Here is a 19063-nt window from a genome sequence, read left to right as displayed (position 1 = left end):
ACATCCAGCTGTTTATCTGAGGGTTAGCGGTCCTCTGAGACTGGAGCCAGACTGCTAACCAGTTTAACCACCTTCTCCAATCAGTGTCGTGCATCTCCAATTCTCTCCATGTTTCTCATTAGTAAATCAATGACAGAGGTCCCTGGAGTCTAAGGGAGAGTATTGGACCCTGTAGCTTGGTGGTAAAAGGAAAAACAGCGATGCTATTACTGGAGTTTACATCCCTACAAACCAGGATCATTGTCTGTCTTCCCAAAGACTTTAATAATATGGAGTGTACATGAGGTGTCAGTGTAGGTGTTTAAAGTGTGATAATCCTATGAAACCTCTCGGCAGCATCTCACACCTCTCTGGATTGCACAGGAAAAAGATCAGACATGTAACTGAAATAGATAACACACTGTGAAAATGTAAAGTGGAATATTATACTCGTGGCACACGCTGTGTCCTCAGCGTGTTCTCCACGACACAACTGAGGTCAGCAGAGTTACATGCAACACATTCCACTATTGACCCGGCTCCTGCATTCAATCCTGCCTAATCAATACTGTTTAAGTCCAGAGCGTATTGGACTGTTAAAACAAAAATGCCTCTAATGAAAGTTTTAATTCAGATTAAATGTTGGAGACAATGAAGGTCAGGTCATCTTTGTGGTTGTCACTGTGTTTCCTATTTATTTGTTTTTCATGTTTGCTAGAAACACAATGAACACTGAAACTAATACAACACTAAAACATATAAAAGACATCAATGCTTATTACATAGACTTAATTACTTAATTTACATATTAATCAAATACTTGATTTCACCTTGCATGAGTCCAGCTATGGAATAAGGTCATTATTAATGTTACTAGCACGCATCAGACAATGCACAGTTAAAACACTGATGTTACAAGGTGAAACCTGAGTGCAATAATCATCGATGCATCTTGTTCTGTGATGATGCCATCCAATGAAAGTTAGTAACAGCATGTACTTGATTTTAAATCCGCATTAGGATAACTTTATTTCATCTTATGAAGGGCTCTTTGCATGGTTAGAATAGGGTCTTCTTAAAAAATGATCCAAACACACTGCAGGATTTGTGCAAAATAAAACTGCCTTTATTTTACATGACAGTATGAATTTAAAATGACCAACACCACCGCCTTCATTTTTCACCCTTCTATTGATGAAATAGCATTTAGGCACTCCTGCTTCCCTCGTCTCAAAGTCATTTGGGTTTTTCGAATGGGTTTTTGGTTAGATGTCTTTTTTTTTCTTTTTGCAATATTTTATTAAGTTTTCAGATATGGTTGGAAGTCTCAAATAAGGTCTCTGGTTAACACAAGCTGAAGAGACATTCGCATTTTGTTCTACACCAAAAATATATCAGTAAATACCCATCTTGTGATGTCTTTTTTTTGCAATTTTTAAAAATTTTTGTGTACTATGTAATGACAAATCATATATACATAGCCAAATCTCATCCATATGTGCACATATGATTTACAAATTTTGCAGGTATTGATACTCCAGGAGGAAAGGTAACTTTTTGTCTGACTCTCCCATCTCCATCCCAGCTGGCTTAGAATGACCTTTGATGTCTCAGTTGTATAGTTAAAAAAAAATAAAATTAAATAAAAAACAAATAATAATAATAATACAAATTTAGATAATAAAGATAAAAAATATAGATTAAAGATTAATGATTTAAAAAAAATAAATAAATAGAATTTGTAACATCTAAAGTGTTTATGTCTTAACAGGCTGTTGCTAACAAGAGACTAAATAAGTCTATGGAATTCCATCACACAGAGCTGCGGCGAACACAAACACAGCTTTACGGCCTCATTGTAGCGACATTAAAGATATGCAAATATAGTGCAGTTTGTTCATAGCCTAACATTAGTGTTTTCCTTCTGTCAATTGAATTTACACTTAAAAAATCATAAAAGTGGTGTTCTTTTGTGAAGATTATCTTGCTGAATAAAACTCATCAGTGTCATAAACATTTGTTTGCCACAAATCTTATTTTCTGCAGTAATCCAATGAAAAAATCCTAATGGATTTCCGTCTTTGTTTTCTGGGATTTAGTTTTCCCTTTTTTGTGGTATTTTTCCTTGCTTCATTCATTCATGTTTAGTCTATTTCCTGTTTTCACTTTGTGGGTTCACTCCTCATGTGTTATGTCTGGCTTTACTTCCTGCCTTTGTGTGTTTTCCCGCCTTAGTGATTGTCTGCCCCGCCCTGATCAGTTTCACCTGTTCCTCCTCTGCCCTGCTCTCACCTGTCCCTCATTATCTCCCTCCTTTCTTTTTGTGTCTTTGACCTGTTCAGACCTGTATTGGCGTGTGTTTCAGTTATCCAAATGCAAGTGGACAACCGAGACACACCACCCTTTATACCTGTCTTTCAAGAGTCTCCTGCTGAACCACTTCTGTTCAGATTTTGTTACGCCCCGCACACTTTTTCTAGCTGTTCTGTTGCATGCTTGTTAGTTAGCAGTTAGTTAGTTAGTTAGTTAATTAGTTAGTTAGTTATCAGTTGTGTCAGTACAGCTGGAGATCTCACTGCCAGCAGGTACAACACAGGCTGGAACAAAGGAGGCATGGTCACCCAACACTTTGTCCAACACTTCAAGAAATGGCTAAGTCACAGAGCAATAACACACTGTCACCTTTAAACAACCACCACATCCTGCACTGATCCTTGTTGAAAACGCATCAGGATGGCGTTTGTGTTTATACTTCTGTAAGATGAGATTTATTTTTGTGATGATTTGTTTAATTTGGCAACCTTATTCTATACTCTGATTTATTTTGAGAAATAAGTTAGGATCTACATTATGTGATGCACCTTCCCTCTAAGGTCAAGAATGGTTTAGATGGTTTAGAGTTGTTTTACTGATAAAGTGGGCAATAAAATGAAAGAAGAACTGAGAAGACATTGTCCCCATGCTGGAAGAAAGCAGCCTTAAATCTGAAATCAGAGCATAACGTTACTGAGTGAAGTAAAAAGGTGACATGACCGTGTGTGATGCCTCTTTGCTGCTCTGCATTGTGTCGAGCACGCCACTCCAGAGGCCCACAAACTGTAGCCTATTAGTGAGCTGGTGAATAATTCAGGAAATCATGAAGTCCATCCATTCACGTGCATCCGTCAGAGCTTCTCCTTACAGCAGCTCGATGGTGTGTACGAGTCTGGATAAATCAGAGGCTGTGATTCTGACTGCGCCTCTCAGCCTCTGCAGGTGGGGATGAGTCATATGGAGCAGTTACAGAATATGAGAACAGTCCATCATCAGAGGTCTGAGCAGATTGCTGAAGGTCCAGTGCAAGATGTCGATGTGACCAAGTGGTAGCCATTAAATGTGGTGGATGTTTTGCATCCCTCTGCCTGCATGCTGCGGTGAATATATGCAGTAAGAAATCTCTGCAGCTCCTCTCTCTGCTGAGAAGAAATGATAGACAGGCGTGAAGTTTGTGGGGGTGGGGGTTAACGTGTTGACCATCGGTTTTATGCACCTGATGGACAGCATGAATCGATTAAATGTACAGCCTACAGTGGCCTCGCTCTGTGCCAACCGATGCTTCGATCACAGGAAGCAGCTCCATGTCTGCAACCAGTGGCGGCAATTACAATAAATCTCAGCTTCTCCTCCGATGATCTGCCTCAGCCGAGGAGAGAAACCATTAAGGCTATCCACCGCCTTCCTCTCACTGCACATGTTAATTTGACAGAAAACACAATTGTGCCACCAGCCACGTGGAACATGTTTTCTCATGCCTAACCAGCCAGAGAGGTCATGGCTGTTGCACCCGTGACGTGCCTGTTGGGGCCGCAGTAATTGGATGAAATTGTTGACATTTCATTCATAGGTGAGGATTTCTGTCAGCATTCACCTGCATCTAACCTCCACCTTTTTATGTTTTTGCAGCATTTTTAGACTTAGTCATTGTGATGTTGTGCTGTTTGTGCAATGGTGAGGATGAGCGAAGGAGGATTGAGTAGTTGACAGTCTGTGGGGCAGGTGCAGTTTGGCTCCGGGGGGACTGTAATGGGATGAGGCCCAGCCTGAATGAGTGTTTGATGACGGGGTTGCACTCCTCCCTTGGGACTCTGCCTGCATGCAATTATCCTCCTGATCCTTTCTCTCCTTTCTAGTCTGCAGTCCAAATTGCGCACAGTGATCTATCCTCACTGCTGCCTGAATATCCTCTTACTTCTCTAAAATTCAACTTCCACATTTGCAAAAAAGATCAAGTAATTATGAACCAAGAAGCACTGAAGTAATTACTGTTTTATGGCAGCCTCCAGCATGACATTACACCACCTCAGGGCAAGTAAATTTATAAACTCCTCCCTCTCCTCCCTTGCTAATTGCTTTATTAATGGAGAGCTTGGCACCTCAAATCAGTCTGTCACCAGACATGTTATATGTCTGTGCTCTCCTCCCACTGCCACACGTGCAATCTGAGACAAATAATTAAGAAAAGATTGCTGTTTCCAGAAGGATTCTGAATCTTCTGTTAGTGAGTTTTTAAAAGCATGTTTTTGCAATTAGCTTCTGCTTTACCCTTTGAAATCTCAGCATATTGGTTTGATTTCTTTCAAAAACATGAGAGGGCAACGAGCGACTTAACAAGACAAAGCTCAAAGATCCCCAGAATTATCATAAAACTTACTTGAAATTTAGCAAAAACAAAAACATCCAACAACCAGGGGGCAAGCTGATCGCCATTACTGTAGGTAATACACTAACTATGGATAAGTACAAGGTTAACAGAAAGAGATTGTTTGTATTTGAGACTATGTCCTTCTTGGCCAATGAAACATGTACCTCTGACTGAAAAGGAAATGATTGATTTTTTTTTTATATGACTTTAGTATTTTTTTAATTTATTTATATATTAATGATTTTTAATCTAATAAATTACTCATGCATTTCAGTTAATTTATTATTTATTTATTTATTTTATTTGACTGTGTGATAGTATGAGGGGATATATATTTGTGCATTGATGTACATATTTTGATATACACTTGAAATTCTAAAAAAATATGGATAAGTACCTCATCCAATCTCACTTTTAAAAAAACCCAAACTGAACTATCACTTTAAGATGCTGAGTTTAGAATAGAAAAAGAGAACTTCCCTTTAGTGCCATGCAAATGGTATCCACTGTAAAACATCTCCATCTTTTTTTATCTCCCAAAAGCAACAAGAACTGAGTGCTATCATTATTTTCATCTGTGCACTGAAACAGTGACACCTTGTAAGGGCTACATGTTTCAGACCCGCCTTGTGTGGCGTGAGAATCACATCCTCCACCATCAGAGGAGGACAGCAGAGATTGCTACATCCAATTGTGTTTTTTTCCCCACAAAACTGGCTTCCCACAGTTGCATGTGAGGTAATCTATCACAGCTCCCCTCCCCCATATCACATTTCGTTGACGGCTTCATACCCTCCTCTCTACAGCATGCTCATATCATCGCATCAAACGCAGACAAAGGATGAGAGGCTGATAAGATTTTACACGATATTCTCACTACTGCCAGAGTGCTGCTTTGAAATCTTGATAAAATGACAATAACAAGTTTGTAGATGATGAGGAAATATATTGTATAGATAACATTGCGTTTTTCACAACCTTTCTTTTAGGGCAGCATCTAAAGATTATTTTAATAATTGATAACTATTGCAGTTCTATTGTTCTTTTCGGTCACAAGCTCTTTTTCTACAAATCAAACTCCTCCTTCTGCTTATGTGCCATTCGCGTTTCTGCAACCATAGCATCTCACTGGAGGGTTTGACGGTGCAGTTTTTATGGGATGTCCTGCAGAGGACGATGTGAACTTTTTTCATCCTGTTCTTCACAAGCTGCGTCGACAATTCATCTGACTCAGTCGAAACAGTACACTTCATGTCATGATAAAGCACCCAGCTATTCCTCGCAGCATAAAAATACCCCCACCCCGCCAAAAAAAAAAAAAACCCTAAATGAAAGCATCAATCCCTCCTCCTCGCCTGATGGTGGTGGCAACTGATCGTCAGCATCCTCTGAGTGGGACACAGGTGTGCAGAGGGGCCCTCCTGCCTCTGTGATCCGTCACTGAGGCCAGACAGGGGCCAGGCTCCAGCGGCTTAGGCACGTGCCGAGGGAGGGCTCTACCCCCCCTCTAGAGGACTCCCTATTCACACCACCAGATGGGGGCTGGATCTGATTTGTAATGAATGCTATCCCTCACAACCCCTTTGGAAGGCGCAGAACAACAGTCGCCCTCAGCACGTCTCACTGCAGCTTGTTAACATACTGGCTCGAATAAAAAACAACAAAGATATGAGAGCAGGAAATACTCTCTGTTTTATTCGTGTTTTACAACTGAAGGGGGAAAAGTGGAAAGTGGTTTTAGAAAAGATAGTAATGCGAAATAATGCCACAAATACTACATTCACCTTCCAAGAGATTAGCAGCTACTTTAGTGAACAGATTTTTAGAGACATCTCCAGCAAAACCTCACACATTTAAACAAGGAAATAATATTGAATGAATGAATGGAAATTTATTTCAAACATGTAAATAAGACAAGGACAGAATGAACATACACAAACATACATACATTCCTGAAAAGGAATGTGAGGAAGTGCAAACTTATTAAATCCTTCTTAAACCATGTAAACTATAAGCTATGTAAACAATATATAACTATATGAAAACATATTAACATTGTTATTTGCAGAAATGGGGTACAGAAAAAGGAAATACTACAAAAAAGTACAAAATAAATAATAATAATAATATTCAGATTTTATTTTCTGATGATATACCAGCTTATCCTATTGATTATGTTGATATTTATCTCAGGTGGTTTTGAATACATCGTGTTCAAAATAATCACTGATTAGTGATGGCAAATACAAAATATATATGCAATGTGTTTTAAAGCAGCCCTTTAGTCACTGATATGAGTTAATCTTTTATTAAAATAAATAAATAAACTTGCATCTTTTGCTGAGAAAAGGTCCGTTAAGACAGTTTATTGTCATTTTCACTATTAGGTGTCTTCTATGAGTGCGTTTAGATTAGAAATCCAATGTTACAATATTTGTGTGTGTATGTATGTGTGTGTGTTGAATGTAATTGGGTAATGAATAGGTTAAAGTGGGCTGATGGTGGATATTATGGGGCTGTGTTGACCTCCTGTAGTACTATAATAGGACAACCCTGTAATTTCAGCTTTCAAGTTGAGAGCAGAGGGCAATTTGTTCACGCTTCGGAGACAAAGAAGCTAAAAAGCTGCTTTAAATTAGAGGGGCGGTCTTAATACTTAACAAATTGGAGCCTCTTTTATTTCTGTGTCAAAGAATACTTAAGAATTGTTGGTGTAAAAAAAAAGACAGTAATGCGCTTTCTTTTTCTACTATCTGTTCTCACACACGTGTATTTATCCTATAAAAATACTGGGTAAAACATGTTTTCATTTACTGTAGATGGATGCAGGTTGGTGGATTTAATTGTGGGTTTCTCATTTGGGGTCAGACTAACACATCTGAATCATCACCACGGCTGCTAGCTCACTCTGCCAGTTATTTATAAGGCTGTGAAGAAGAGCCAGAAACACAAAATCTAAAAATTAAAAAAAATAAATAAATCTGTCAGTGTTCAGTCCCAGAGGCTACATGCTAACATGCTGCCCGGTAAACATGTAGAGGTCGAAAAATCTCAGTTGCTTGCTTAATACACTCCAGAATTTTGTACTTAAATTATTTTGCAGTTTCTTGAATATGCAAGGGCCTAAAATTTGATCTAACGTGATGAAAATCTCAGTTAAATGAATTCCCATTGTGTTTGTAAGCCAGGAGCAGGTGAGATCTCTTCAATCACTGCTGGTTTCCATCCAGCCGGATGCATATGTTCTTCATTGGGTGGAAATAAATTGCTTGTGTACATGCAGCCCCTTACTCAGTGACCCTTGTCTGTCTCAACGTGAATTGCTTTCACGGCGTGTTTAACGAGCCGTGGTCGTGTTGGTGTTTCCCCGCGCGGCGGCCGGCTCTCTAATCCGCTGTCCGCCACAGTTGTGTCACACACCGGCTATCATGGAGCGTTTGATTGAAGGCGCCTGATCTGACTGACTGATCCCTCGCCGCAGAGGTGCTCTGACACACGGGCGAGGTCTGAGATGTGTGAATTAGCAGTCGAGTCACGTGACTGGCATTAAGCCAATCAGAATTATTAGATTCAGACCCGGAGCGGCTTTGTGGCGAAGAGACAATATTGACAGATGGTGTGTGTGTGTGACAGTGAAAATGATTTGAGATTTGTACGTGTAGGAAAGGGCAAATTGGATTGCACAATGCTTTTGCTTTCTTTGCTTCATGCAATTTCTTAAAAGCTCCTTGTCCTTTAAACCAAAGTTTTTTCAGACCCTAATAAATCAGCAGCTGTAGAATTAGTTTTAAAAATATAATTTGGGAGTAAGATGGGATTTATGATGCTAAATGAAGCCTTTATCCTCCAGAGAGCAATTTATAAAGTGTAAACTATTCACTGCTTGACAGTCACTTTCAATTTAATTCAGTCAGGTCTCGTGCCGCTACTGATTACAAGGCAGCACGTGACGCTACCATCTGTCCACACCTTGTAAAGTTTGCATTTTAAACACATATCACATTGTAGTGAGATGAAAAAAAGAAATCAATTAATTCCATTATTAGAAGGTGCATGGAAAATCTTTTATAAAAAATATTTACACTGCAAAACGGGCATATATTAAGGCTTCCAAATCTACTAAAGTGAGCATGTTTAAAACGTTGCCATCAATTACATTTTTTCAATTCATACATTTATCCAGCTGTTTTCTGATTCTGTGTTAGTCTGTGTGCAAATATATTTGACAAGTCGAAAAAAATAGCATAAAGAGTGAATAATTGAAATGGAAAAGAAACATCTCTGAACAATAGGACAACATTTAAAAGATGTGTGCTTTTTATACATATTTTAAAAGTTTTTCCATAGTAATGTTTATACGATACATGTGTTTCAGTACTGATATCAAAATGCTAGTTTTTTTTATAGTTAATTTAGATTATAAACATGTGTTTCTCTAAAAACAGCTGTTTTTCATCTGACAAAAGAAAGTAGGGATCGACAGATTATCAGCCTGGCTGATTATGGGAGCTGAAATTTGGCATTTTGCAGATTATCTGTATGTATTTCATTTTAATGATCGCCCATAAAATGAATTAATGAAAAAGTGTGCATATTACACTCAGCCAACACCAGGGAAGGCAGTCTGCAATACATGCAGAGAAAGTGTCAGCATGGGAGGAACTTTTACTTTGTAAAACCTCAGTGAGCTATTTTTATCTATTCATTTATTTGTTTAAATTTTCATTGAACTTTATGAAAAAAAGTTGCTGGCAACTTGCCGTGAATTATGTTGACAGTTTCACTGCTGATTAAACATTTGCCAAAGGCATTTAAACAAAGTTTCGTGTTGGAATTTGTTATACTGCAAATTCTAAAGATAGAAAGAAATACTCTTATTTTTATTGTAAATGCATATTCATTCCAAATATCAGTTATCGGTCTCATTAAGTACTAATAATCAGCATCGGCCCTGAAAAAACAATATCAGTCAACCCCTAAGAGAAGCCAAAGTAAGTGAGAAAACAGTAAAATTAGGATTGCAACTGTCTGATCAAAAGAAGAATATGAATCGGAGTGAGCATTAGGTGCCAGATTTTGGTCACTGACATCTCCCAATAATCTGTACTATGGACACCTTTTGTTTGGTATCAAAAAAGTTTTGAGGTTTTAATATGCAGCCATAGTCAAACACTACATAAACATTTGTGTAAATCTTGGCATCTCTTCCAGCTCTACAGAAACTGCAACACTGACAGTCACTTGTTAAATGCTGAAAGCAGGTCTCCCCACACACTCAGACCTCTGACGTCAAAGTCCCCATCAGAAGTTTTCAAAGCATGTAACTCTTTTTCGACATCCTCCCTCAGAGAGGGACAGGCCTCAAACAAGGCCAGAAAGTGCTCGGTCAGTCTCTGGAAGGACACTGTTCGCTCAGTGCTGCTTTGAACCCATTCACCCTCAGTTATGCTATACTCCATTTCAGAGGCCCACTTTTTCAGCATATCACAGTACGCATCTCTAAATTTCAGGTGTTCTTTGGCCAGGTCTATAATAAGTGTAGCAGGCAGTGCAGAGCACATGTGCTGCAGCACACTGTGTTCTTTCTGCAGCCAGTCCAACAGAAAATCCTGTGAAGCAGTTTGTGCAGGCAAGTTTTTCTTTGTCAGCAGAGCTGCAGTGATGACCTGACAGAAATGTTGTGTTGCTCCTCCACATCCCTGGAGGACGGAGTCTAAAATGTGCTCTGTCCGGCAGGCCTCCCTGCCTGCACATAGCCTCTCCATCAGCATCACCCCCTGCACCTCAGCATCAGCACCAACAGCTGACAGGTCTGTGAGAGGACTCAGGACTTTACAGGCAGATTTGCATTGAATGGTGAGACTGCAGAAGCCAGTGACATCCTGATACTCACTCTGCTGGTTGTTTGCAGGATTTGAAGTGTCAAAGAGTATCTTCATGATGGAAATGGGCAGCTCAGGATTCTTTAAAAGCCCACAAAGCAACAGGTGCTGATACCTGGAGAGGTCTGAGAAGGCGACTTCTGTGTATCCAGGGAAGACTGCTCGCAGACTTTGATTTGTGAGCTGCAGCTGCTTCTCCATAACCCTCCTGATCACGGGGATATCGTGAAACCTGGTGTACAGGTGTTCGCAGTACCGGGCCCATTGAAAAGCTCTGCACAGAGTTTGTTTATCCCACTGCTCCACCACGCCGCTGTGCGCCGCCACGGCCAGCAGCTCCGCCGTGCTCGCCAAGTTTTTCAGCACCGCCTCCATGTGGCGCTCTCCGCGTTCACAGTCCAGCCTCTGGCCGCCGGTGATGGACGCTTACTGCGGACGAAAGGCACAAAAATTCACCCAAATGCTTCTCTATCGCCGAAAAACTGCTGAGACGTTATTGAGCTAGCTAGCGGGTTAGCATTGGGTTAGCTAGCAGCAGCACTTCCGGCGGCACATTTAAAAACAAAATCCTTTTTCACGAATGTTGCTTTGGGTGATATGCAGCGTTACGCAGCATAAGACGACATAACACACTAGTAAAGACTTAGTAGAAATTAGCGGAGTTTTACTCACTTTTCATTTTCTTTGGTCCGACTGCCTGTTTGTGTTGCTTTTACAACTGCGCATGCGTGCTCGAGTGCTCAGCTCTGGCTATTTCCCTTCAAAATAAAAGCCACCGAATAACTTATTACAACACAACAATAACAACAAAAAATCAAATTGAAAAAATAGAATAGTGATAATAATAATAATAATAATAATAATAATAATAATAATAATAATAATAATGATAATAATAATAATAATAATAATAATAATTAACAATGCAATGGATTTTAGAAGCCAAACTCGGTATTAACACATTTTGATTTTATAATTTTGTTCTGTATTTTTCGGAATGCTCTGTATTATAGTCAATTCTATTTTAAAAACAACCCCCCTTAACTAGAATACTACGAAAAACAAAACAAATACAAAACAAAAACATGCATTTCTGACAACAGACCGATTCATAATGTACATTGGCCTATTTTTGATTGTGTCCTAAGAAATTGGGTCATTCAAATGTACTGCCCATAACAATTATAGATTGATATTGCCAGGGTCTGTCGGTTGGATCAGATTACTTTATATGGACACACAGAAAAACAACATTAAATCAGTCGAATGATTGAATTTCTGACCTGCTGAATTCAGTCCAGAAATGTCACATTGAGGCAACACAAAGCGGAGAAAAGTGGGAGGCACTGCCAGCAGGACCCAACTTCCCTCCCATCAGCAGCAGCGGCGGCAGCGTGCTCCGCGTGTTGCCTGTATGTGTGTGCGCGTGTGCATGTGCAGTCAGATCCCTGTGCAAATGCGCAGTGAGAAAGAGCTCCCCGGTCCACATTGCCTCAGTGTTTTGGAGCCTAACCTGTGGGTCGGTGCACCGCGGTGTGAAAAGCATGAACGCTGGGATCCAGCAGCTCTCAGGACGAGCAAGAGGAAGGTGCGCACCGACCAGCTGAACCCTCAGGGTGAGCACACACAAGGAGCCCTTTTTTGGACTCATGCAAGAATTTTTCGCTGCTTTACTGTTGCCAGATAAACTTTAAATGACTTTATCCTGTTTTATGTTGGGGGACTTAAGAATGTCACGTTTTGTATTTAAAAGTTCGGGTTCAGTTGCTTCTTGACACTTTAAAAGCTGTTAATTCCTGCTTTTTAAAAGAATGTTCCTCACAAATGTAATTCAAGGCACGTTTAATTACTCAGAAACGAACATATTTTGCCGTTGCAACTCTCAGTCATCTCATTGGTTTTAATTAGTGGCTGCTGTGCTGGATTTCAGTCATAACTCATCAGGCGTCCTCCCTTGATCCTATTTCCAGAGTAGTGAAGTGTCTGTTGTGGTTGTTTTTATTTGTGACAGTTGTAAAGGAGGAGACAGCTTTAAAATTTTATAACAGCTGTAAATGAAATGTGCTGCCGAGTGTTTTAAGAGGCCAATGCAGGAGCCCCGAAAAAATATACCCAATGTATTTCTCTAAATTTAATGAGACAAAAAATCTGCTGTCTGGAATGCAGTTTGTTGATGGTGAAAAAGTCCAGGGGTCTTTAAAAGCAGGCTGGAGACTGCCTATTGTGATTTTATCTGGAATAAATCAGCGCAGGATGCAGGATTTATAACACCATGCAGTGCTCTAAAAACACAAGAACAGTATTGCTGGAATGTGTGATATGATATTGTGTATATGTAAATGTGCTGCAGACTTATTGTTCGTTGATCCTACAGGAGAATACTTTGCTTTTGTTGACAATTTCTGCTGGAGATTTTACACTTGACTACCACATCTGATGATACAATCTGATACAACACTGACTCGCAACACTCACAGTACTATCTGCAGCAGAAACATGCCGTTTCCACATTTAAATGGACAAATCAGTCTCCAGATCAGTTTTCTGTTTTGGAGGAGAAAGGCATGAAGGGCGGCGAGGGTTATGAGGACAGAGCCACTCTTGTTTTTTCTCTAATTGATGTGTCCACGTTCCCATCCATATGCCTTTCCTGGAGCAATCTGCACCCAACTGTGGCAGGTTATGACGGTTACTGAAGTCATGTGGCGTTTCAGACTGAGAGGATGTGTAGTTATGTGGATGTTTTAATACCTCTAGGCTATAGCTTGAGGTTTATCTGATTCTGATACTCAGCTTTATGTCAGATTCTGAATCTGACTGAAAAATAATATCACATATAGGGCTGGGCAATATAAAGATATGTCAAATTGAGATATGTGACTATATCTTGTGATATGGAATGAATTGTGTTTTTTCCAGATTTTAACCCTTTCAGAAAAGGAAATTAGCAATTTAGGAATACATGACCCAAAAATTAGTAAAAAAAAAAAAAAGTTAAAAGTTACAAAAAAATTACCTTAATAAAAGACACTGACTTAAAAGTAAGTGCTGAATTAAAAAAAGTATTTAGTTCATAAATGTGTTTTGTCTTTTCTAAAAGATCATTTTAAATTATTATAAATAAAGTTTTCTGGACAATGGTAAGTTTTTAGGGAATTTTCTTCTTTTACTAATTTCTTGCAATTTGTGGGGCATTTCTTGCCAAGATGGTCAAAATGGAATTTGGTTAAAAAAAAAAAAGAAAGAAAAAGGTGCTTTTGAGGAGATTTAAAGATATAAATTTCTATGTTGTGTATCAAGATATAGCATAAAAATATTGCAATATAATTTCCAGCCCATATTGCCCAGCCCTAATCACACAGGCTATATGAAGTAGCAAGTTCAACAGATGGCACATGCTACAGATGCCCAGCAGAGTGGTGGTGCTGGCTGTGTTTTTGGCCTGGGTCAGGCTGCAGTGTGGTGAGAGTCAGGTATGTTGAACAACAGCTGGTTGTTTCTGTTGGACTCTTTCCTGGAGAAAAATAGGGGGAACCCAGCTTGTTTATTCAAGACCCTGTTGAGAACAATGCAGCACTGGGAACTAAAATTAAAGGAGGCAGTGTGTAAGATTTAGGTGTTTTTTATGGTGTCTTGGGATTGCAGGTTGCAACCAGCTGAAATTTCTCCTGGTTAGAATTCCTTTAGTGTTCATTGGTCAGGAAGTTCTTATCGGGAGCTGAATTGTCCGCAGAGACCTTTTAGTCACTGAAACAAACGGACCCAGTGATTTAAAACTAAATACACTGAGTGAAGCAGTTTCACGGTCAAAAAGTCTGTGATTTTCTTACGCTACCTCCACGGAGGGGCTGCAAACTACTGTGGCCATACTTCTGCCAATGCAACCCCTTAAAAAAAGTATTACGTACTAAGTACCCTTCTTAAGTTACCTTAAACTTTGAGTGTTTTTCTGTGTTGTTCGTTTACAGATGTTTGCCTATGTTATGCTTCAGCTAATCTAAAGAAATTTTAAATGATTTTTTTATCCTAAAGGTCCAGTTTGTGGGATTTAGGGTGATATTTTGGCAGAAATGGAATAGATTAGAATAAGTGTGATTTCTTTAATGTATAATCACCTGAAAATAAGAATCATCATGTTTTTGTTACCTTAGACTGAGCTGTTTATATCTACATAGGAAGTTGGTACAGAGAGCGCTATGTGGCTGCCATGTTTCTACAGTAGCCTGGAATGGACAAACTTAAGACTGGCTCTGGATGGGGCCATTTGCGTTTATCTGTCAGCCAATGTTGTTTGCAGCCCCTCAGTGAGTGTAGGAAAAACACAGTTTTTAAACTTACTTATTTAGTGTTTTCACTGCTTTAAATAACATTTGTTTTGGAGATGAACAGACCTCTGTGGAGGATTCAAAACCTCCAGAGCAATGAACACTGAAGGAATTCTAACTGGGACAAGTTTCAGCAGCTAGATGCCACTAAACCCCCCAAAAAGCACACACAATGTTCCTTTAAGAAGCAAGAGAAAGCTGAGGATACATAGTGTTTATCCAACACTGATGATATGTAAAATGTGCTGTTTCACAATGGGTGAAAAATATTTAACATAACGTCTACATTGCCAGGAAAAATAAGCATTTTTTTTACACTGCTCAATGACAGATATGTCAAATCCAAATGTTTATATTGACACCAGTGAATGGGCTTTGTACTGTGAGACATGAGAAGTTGTCCTAGTGCCCTTGTTCTGTCAGTCAGCCTGCACCACAGCGGACGTGGGAATGTAGCACCTGTGTGTGAGTGCTGAGCTCTGGAGTTTAGTGTGTTCGTTTAGTGTGTACGCAGCGAGGAGCTCATGTCCTGAGGAAGATAACACGACCTTGGTCGGACATCAAGGTCCTGATGTCCGGCGTGGCACCACAGTGTGATTTGGTTGCGGCCAACTCCTGAGGGACCTTGAAATGTTACACAGCTTTAAAGGTCAGATTCCTCACATTGTGCTACACTCCCTCGGCATTCAGAGGAGATTTTCAGCCATCACAGACTGTGAACTAATTGTTCACGGCAGCTTCGCTTCCTTTTTTGAATAAGCTCTTCTTGTAATTTGCATCAAATATCCTGCTGCTATTTGCCTACCATGTACCATGTAGGATGTTCCTGCTCGTGTCCAAGCAGGAAGGCAAACTTTTTTAGATGCTATGACTTCATTTCAGTGTTGGAATGTGTTCTGTATTCAACTTACTTTCAAGATAGAGCAAACAGAGGACCAAAACTAACTTATCTTTGTTGAGTTATCTTTAAGAATAGAAAAGTTAAGCTGTGTCTTTCAGCTCATGCATTGTGAGACAGGGGCGTAGGTTTTGTTTCAACATTTGAAGGTGAGGTGGGGGCACAAACAGGGAGTTTGGGGGTCCTCTGCCAGAAAAATTGCAATCACTTAATTTCCAGAATTCTGGGGAATTTTTGTGCACTAATGTGTGCCTCCACTTTTTTTAAAGTCGTCTACTTCTTTAATGTTTTTATTGTGGGAGACAAATGCACATGCTCTAAATATCTAGCAGGACGTGTCCCCTGCATCCCCCCAAAAATCCACACCCATGATCTGATGCATTACAAACATAGACTGTATAAATAATGGACACTACAATGATGTCATCAATTGATTTGTGAGCTGCAATTTTGAAGCCTCGAGTTAGGCATTTGGCCAGGTCGAAGCTGTGGAGGAGCAACCAATGGATCAGAAGTGACGCCTCCCAGCCAGCCTCCTAGCTAGCAATTTTTGGTTCTAAAAACGTTCTGAGAATGGTATAATGCAACCATTAGTAACATTTTCAGCTGCAAGTTTTCTATTAGTTCCCAGAACATTCTTCTTAAAGTTAGAGTAACATTCTATCAAAAAATCTTAAAAACGTTTTTTTTTATTTTATTTTAATGTTAACCTATCACATAACATTTTCATTAGAAAAGGTCTGTAATCTGTAATCTCAATAACATTTTCTAAATGTTGCTTTGAAAATGTTCTTCCTTTTGTTCTCATGTTAGTTGTGGGAATATTTTTATAAAAGAACATTTTCTGATCTGTCAACATCCTCAGAATGTTGCATTAAAATGTTACGTCTTAGCTAGCATTTAATGTTAAAGGAACATTATTTGAAATGATATACGTCCTTAAAATGTTCTTTGAACATTCGATTAAAATGCTTTCTTTAAAACATTATTGCAACACTAGCCAATGTTGTGAGAACGTTCCCTGCTAGCTGGGCTGTCACTCAGGCTTCCTTGCCATTCAATATGCGTATCTTTGGACCTTAATAAGATGTGAACGGATGAATTCTGAAAAAATGTACTCTCCTGTACAGTTGTCATGAATGTCCAAATTACTTACATAGACCGAAACAGGTTTTTTTTCTTTTTTTTTTTTTACAAGGCTGTAAACATATTTATTTCTGCTGGGCATTTTAACATGGGGCTCTCTCTCTCTTTTGGAGCCTGCCTCAGGTGGCCTTTCAAGGAACTGCAGTTTTGGGTACTTTTTGGTCACCGGCTTCATTTTTCAGCCTGGGAGGCTGCAGCATAATTGCTCACCACAACTTTTTCTAAACAATTCTGAAAGCAACTTGGGCCATTTCATTCTTCTTTCTTTGTGAAATGATGTCAGAACGTACACTCTTTACCATGTTAGGTCTTCCATCTGGTGCCCAGTTGTTTTGTTACTCACTTGTCTCGGCAGCAAGTCCGCTAATGGAGTGACACTGGATTGAGATGTGAAAGATTTTCACATTATAGCTCTGACTGCGAAGGCTTGGCACTCTGCGGCACCATATTGGAAAAGACTGTGAGGAATATCTCATTTACTCATTGACTTGAGTTTGCAGGCAGTAAGTAGCTGTTAAATATCACTCTGAATATTGATTTCAAATGCAGTCTCTCCATCAGGCTGTAATACAAGGCCCGCTGCAGCGTCTGCTGGATGGGATTGATGTAGACTCTATGATAGACTGTATCTGTAATCTGAAGGAGCTCTTTGTTTGTGTCTGATGGTTGTTGAATAGAAGTCCCACTGTATGAGTCTGGCTGGTGTCAAAGTGTCTCTTGTTCAGTGAAGAGGCCGTCTCATGTCATCAGGTGAACTGTAAAACAAACCAGGATTTGACCAAGAGGACAAAAGCACTCTTCTCTTGTGTTCATTTGAACCTCCTCTGCTCCTTTTGATGAATATTGCTATGATAATTTAGATTATAAGTGTAAAACCAAAGTGTTCAGAAGGTTTTCATTTAAAAATAATAATAATAATAATAACAATAATAATAATAATAATAATAATAATAATAATAATAATAATAATAATAATAATAATAATAATAATAATAGTAAGAATAATGATAACAATAATAATAATAATAAACAACTGTATTTACTAAGCACTTTTCATACAAGGAATGCAACTCGAAGTGCTTCATAATAAAAATGCAACATAAAAGAAAAAGAAAAAAAGTCTATAAGATTAGACATTTAAAAGAAAGGTGGTGATAAAGAATACATAAAAGTCAAAGTAAAATAGTAAAATAGAATAATAAAAATTACATTAATTAAAAGCCAGAGTAAATACATAGGTTTTCAGCTGTCGTTTAAAAATAATCACATCAATTTAATTGCGTCTATTATCATAATATGTCATAATCTCTATAAATATTTTGTAATTTCTATTGTCTATATAGCCTTTGTAGATTACATCTGTCTCTAAAAAATCAGTGTTTACATAAGCATAAAGGTACACAGTACAATATACACATCTGTGTACACCCATGGTACATAATTCAACATTTGCATACAAGCGCTGGACAAACGGATTTTAAACGCTTGTAACACCTGTAAAGTAAATTTCATAAACCCGACACATGTGGCCTGAAAAATGTCAAAGGAGTTGACAAAGGAGGAGACAACACCTCACCGTCATAATTTCAACAAAAAAAGAACATTACAAGATTCACATATGAAAAATCTATTGCAGATCTGCTCTGTTTTATTACCCAGATGTTCTTTTATTGTGTTCCATATTGATTTCCTATGCACAGTCCTGTTCTGAAGAAAAATGGTGCCAAACAGAACCCAAAAGTGGTTCTTTGGCTTGTAATCATAGGGGAACCTGTTTTGCTGCTATATGGCACACATCTTTTAAAGGCACCTTTGTCATATAATGCTATATAGAACCATTCGAGACGCCATATAGCACCCTTTTTTAAAAAAAAAATTTTTAGCCTTGGGGTCTTTGAATGGTGCCAGGTAATACCATGGACAACTCAACATGTCTCTAAATGACAGTTTTACATAAAATTGGAATTATTATCAATCATTTCTTACAACATGATGGCTTAAAAGAATTTAAAACCCTTTACTAAATACTTAATGAGAAACATAATATGTTTTCAAAGCTGGGATATTTTTATGCACACTGGGCAAAAAGTTTGAGAGAAAAAGTTTTTTATTTTTATTTTTTCCCCTCTAAACTAAATTGCACTAAACTAAA

General features: G+C 38.8%; 2 protein-coding genes across 3 annotated transcripts in view; one reads left to right on the top strand and one right to left on the bottom strand.

The window, feature by feature from the left end:
* Positions 1–6781: 6781 nt before the first annotated feature.
* fancf (FA complementation group F) lies at positions 6782–11300 on the bottom strand. The gene is made up of 2 exons (XM_042495400.2): positions 11215–11300; positions 6782–10971 (listed from the first exon to the last, which is right to left on the bottom strand). The coding sequence occupies exon 2, from the start codon at positions 10915–10917 to the stop codon at positions 9898–9900; it is 1020 nt and encodes a 339-aa protein (XP_042351334.2). The 5' UTR covers positions 10918–10971; positions 11215–11300; the 3' UTR covers positions 6782–9897.
* A 604-nt stretch (positions 11301–11904) lies between these two features.
* Positions 11905–19063, top strand: part of gas2a (growth arrest-specific 2a) — a 28428-nt gene continuing 21269 nt past the window's right edge. The window contains exon 1 of one of the 2 annotated variants that reach the window (XM_042495397.2): positions 11905–12158. The gene's annotated coding sequence lies outside the window, so the exon portion shown is untranslated. The remainder of the gene's footprint in view (positions 12159–19063) is intronic. The other variant, XM_042495399.2, reaches the window with a different exon arrangement.

The sequence above is a fragment of the Plectropomus leopardus genome, chromosome 7 (genome assembly GCF_026936395.1).
Source record: "Plectropomus leopardus strain MGB_pleo_1.0 chromosome 7, ASM2693639v1, whole genome shotgun sequence".
NCBI lineage: Eukaryota > Metazoa > Chordata > Actinopteri > Perciformes > Serranidae > Plectropomus > Plectropomus leopardus.
The sequence above is the reverse complement of the archived record's forward strand: the minus strand, read 5'-3'. Positions and strand labels throughout refer to the sequence as shown.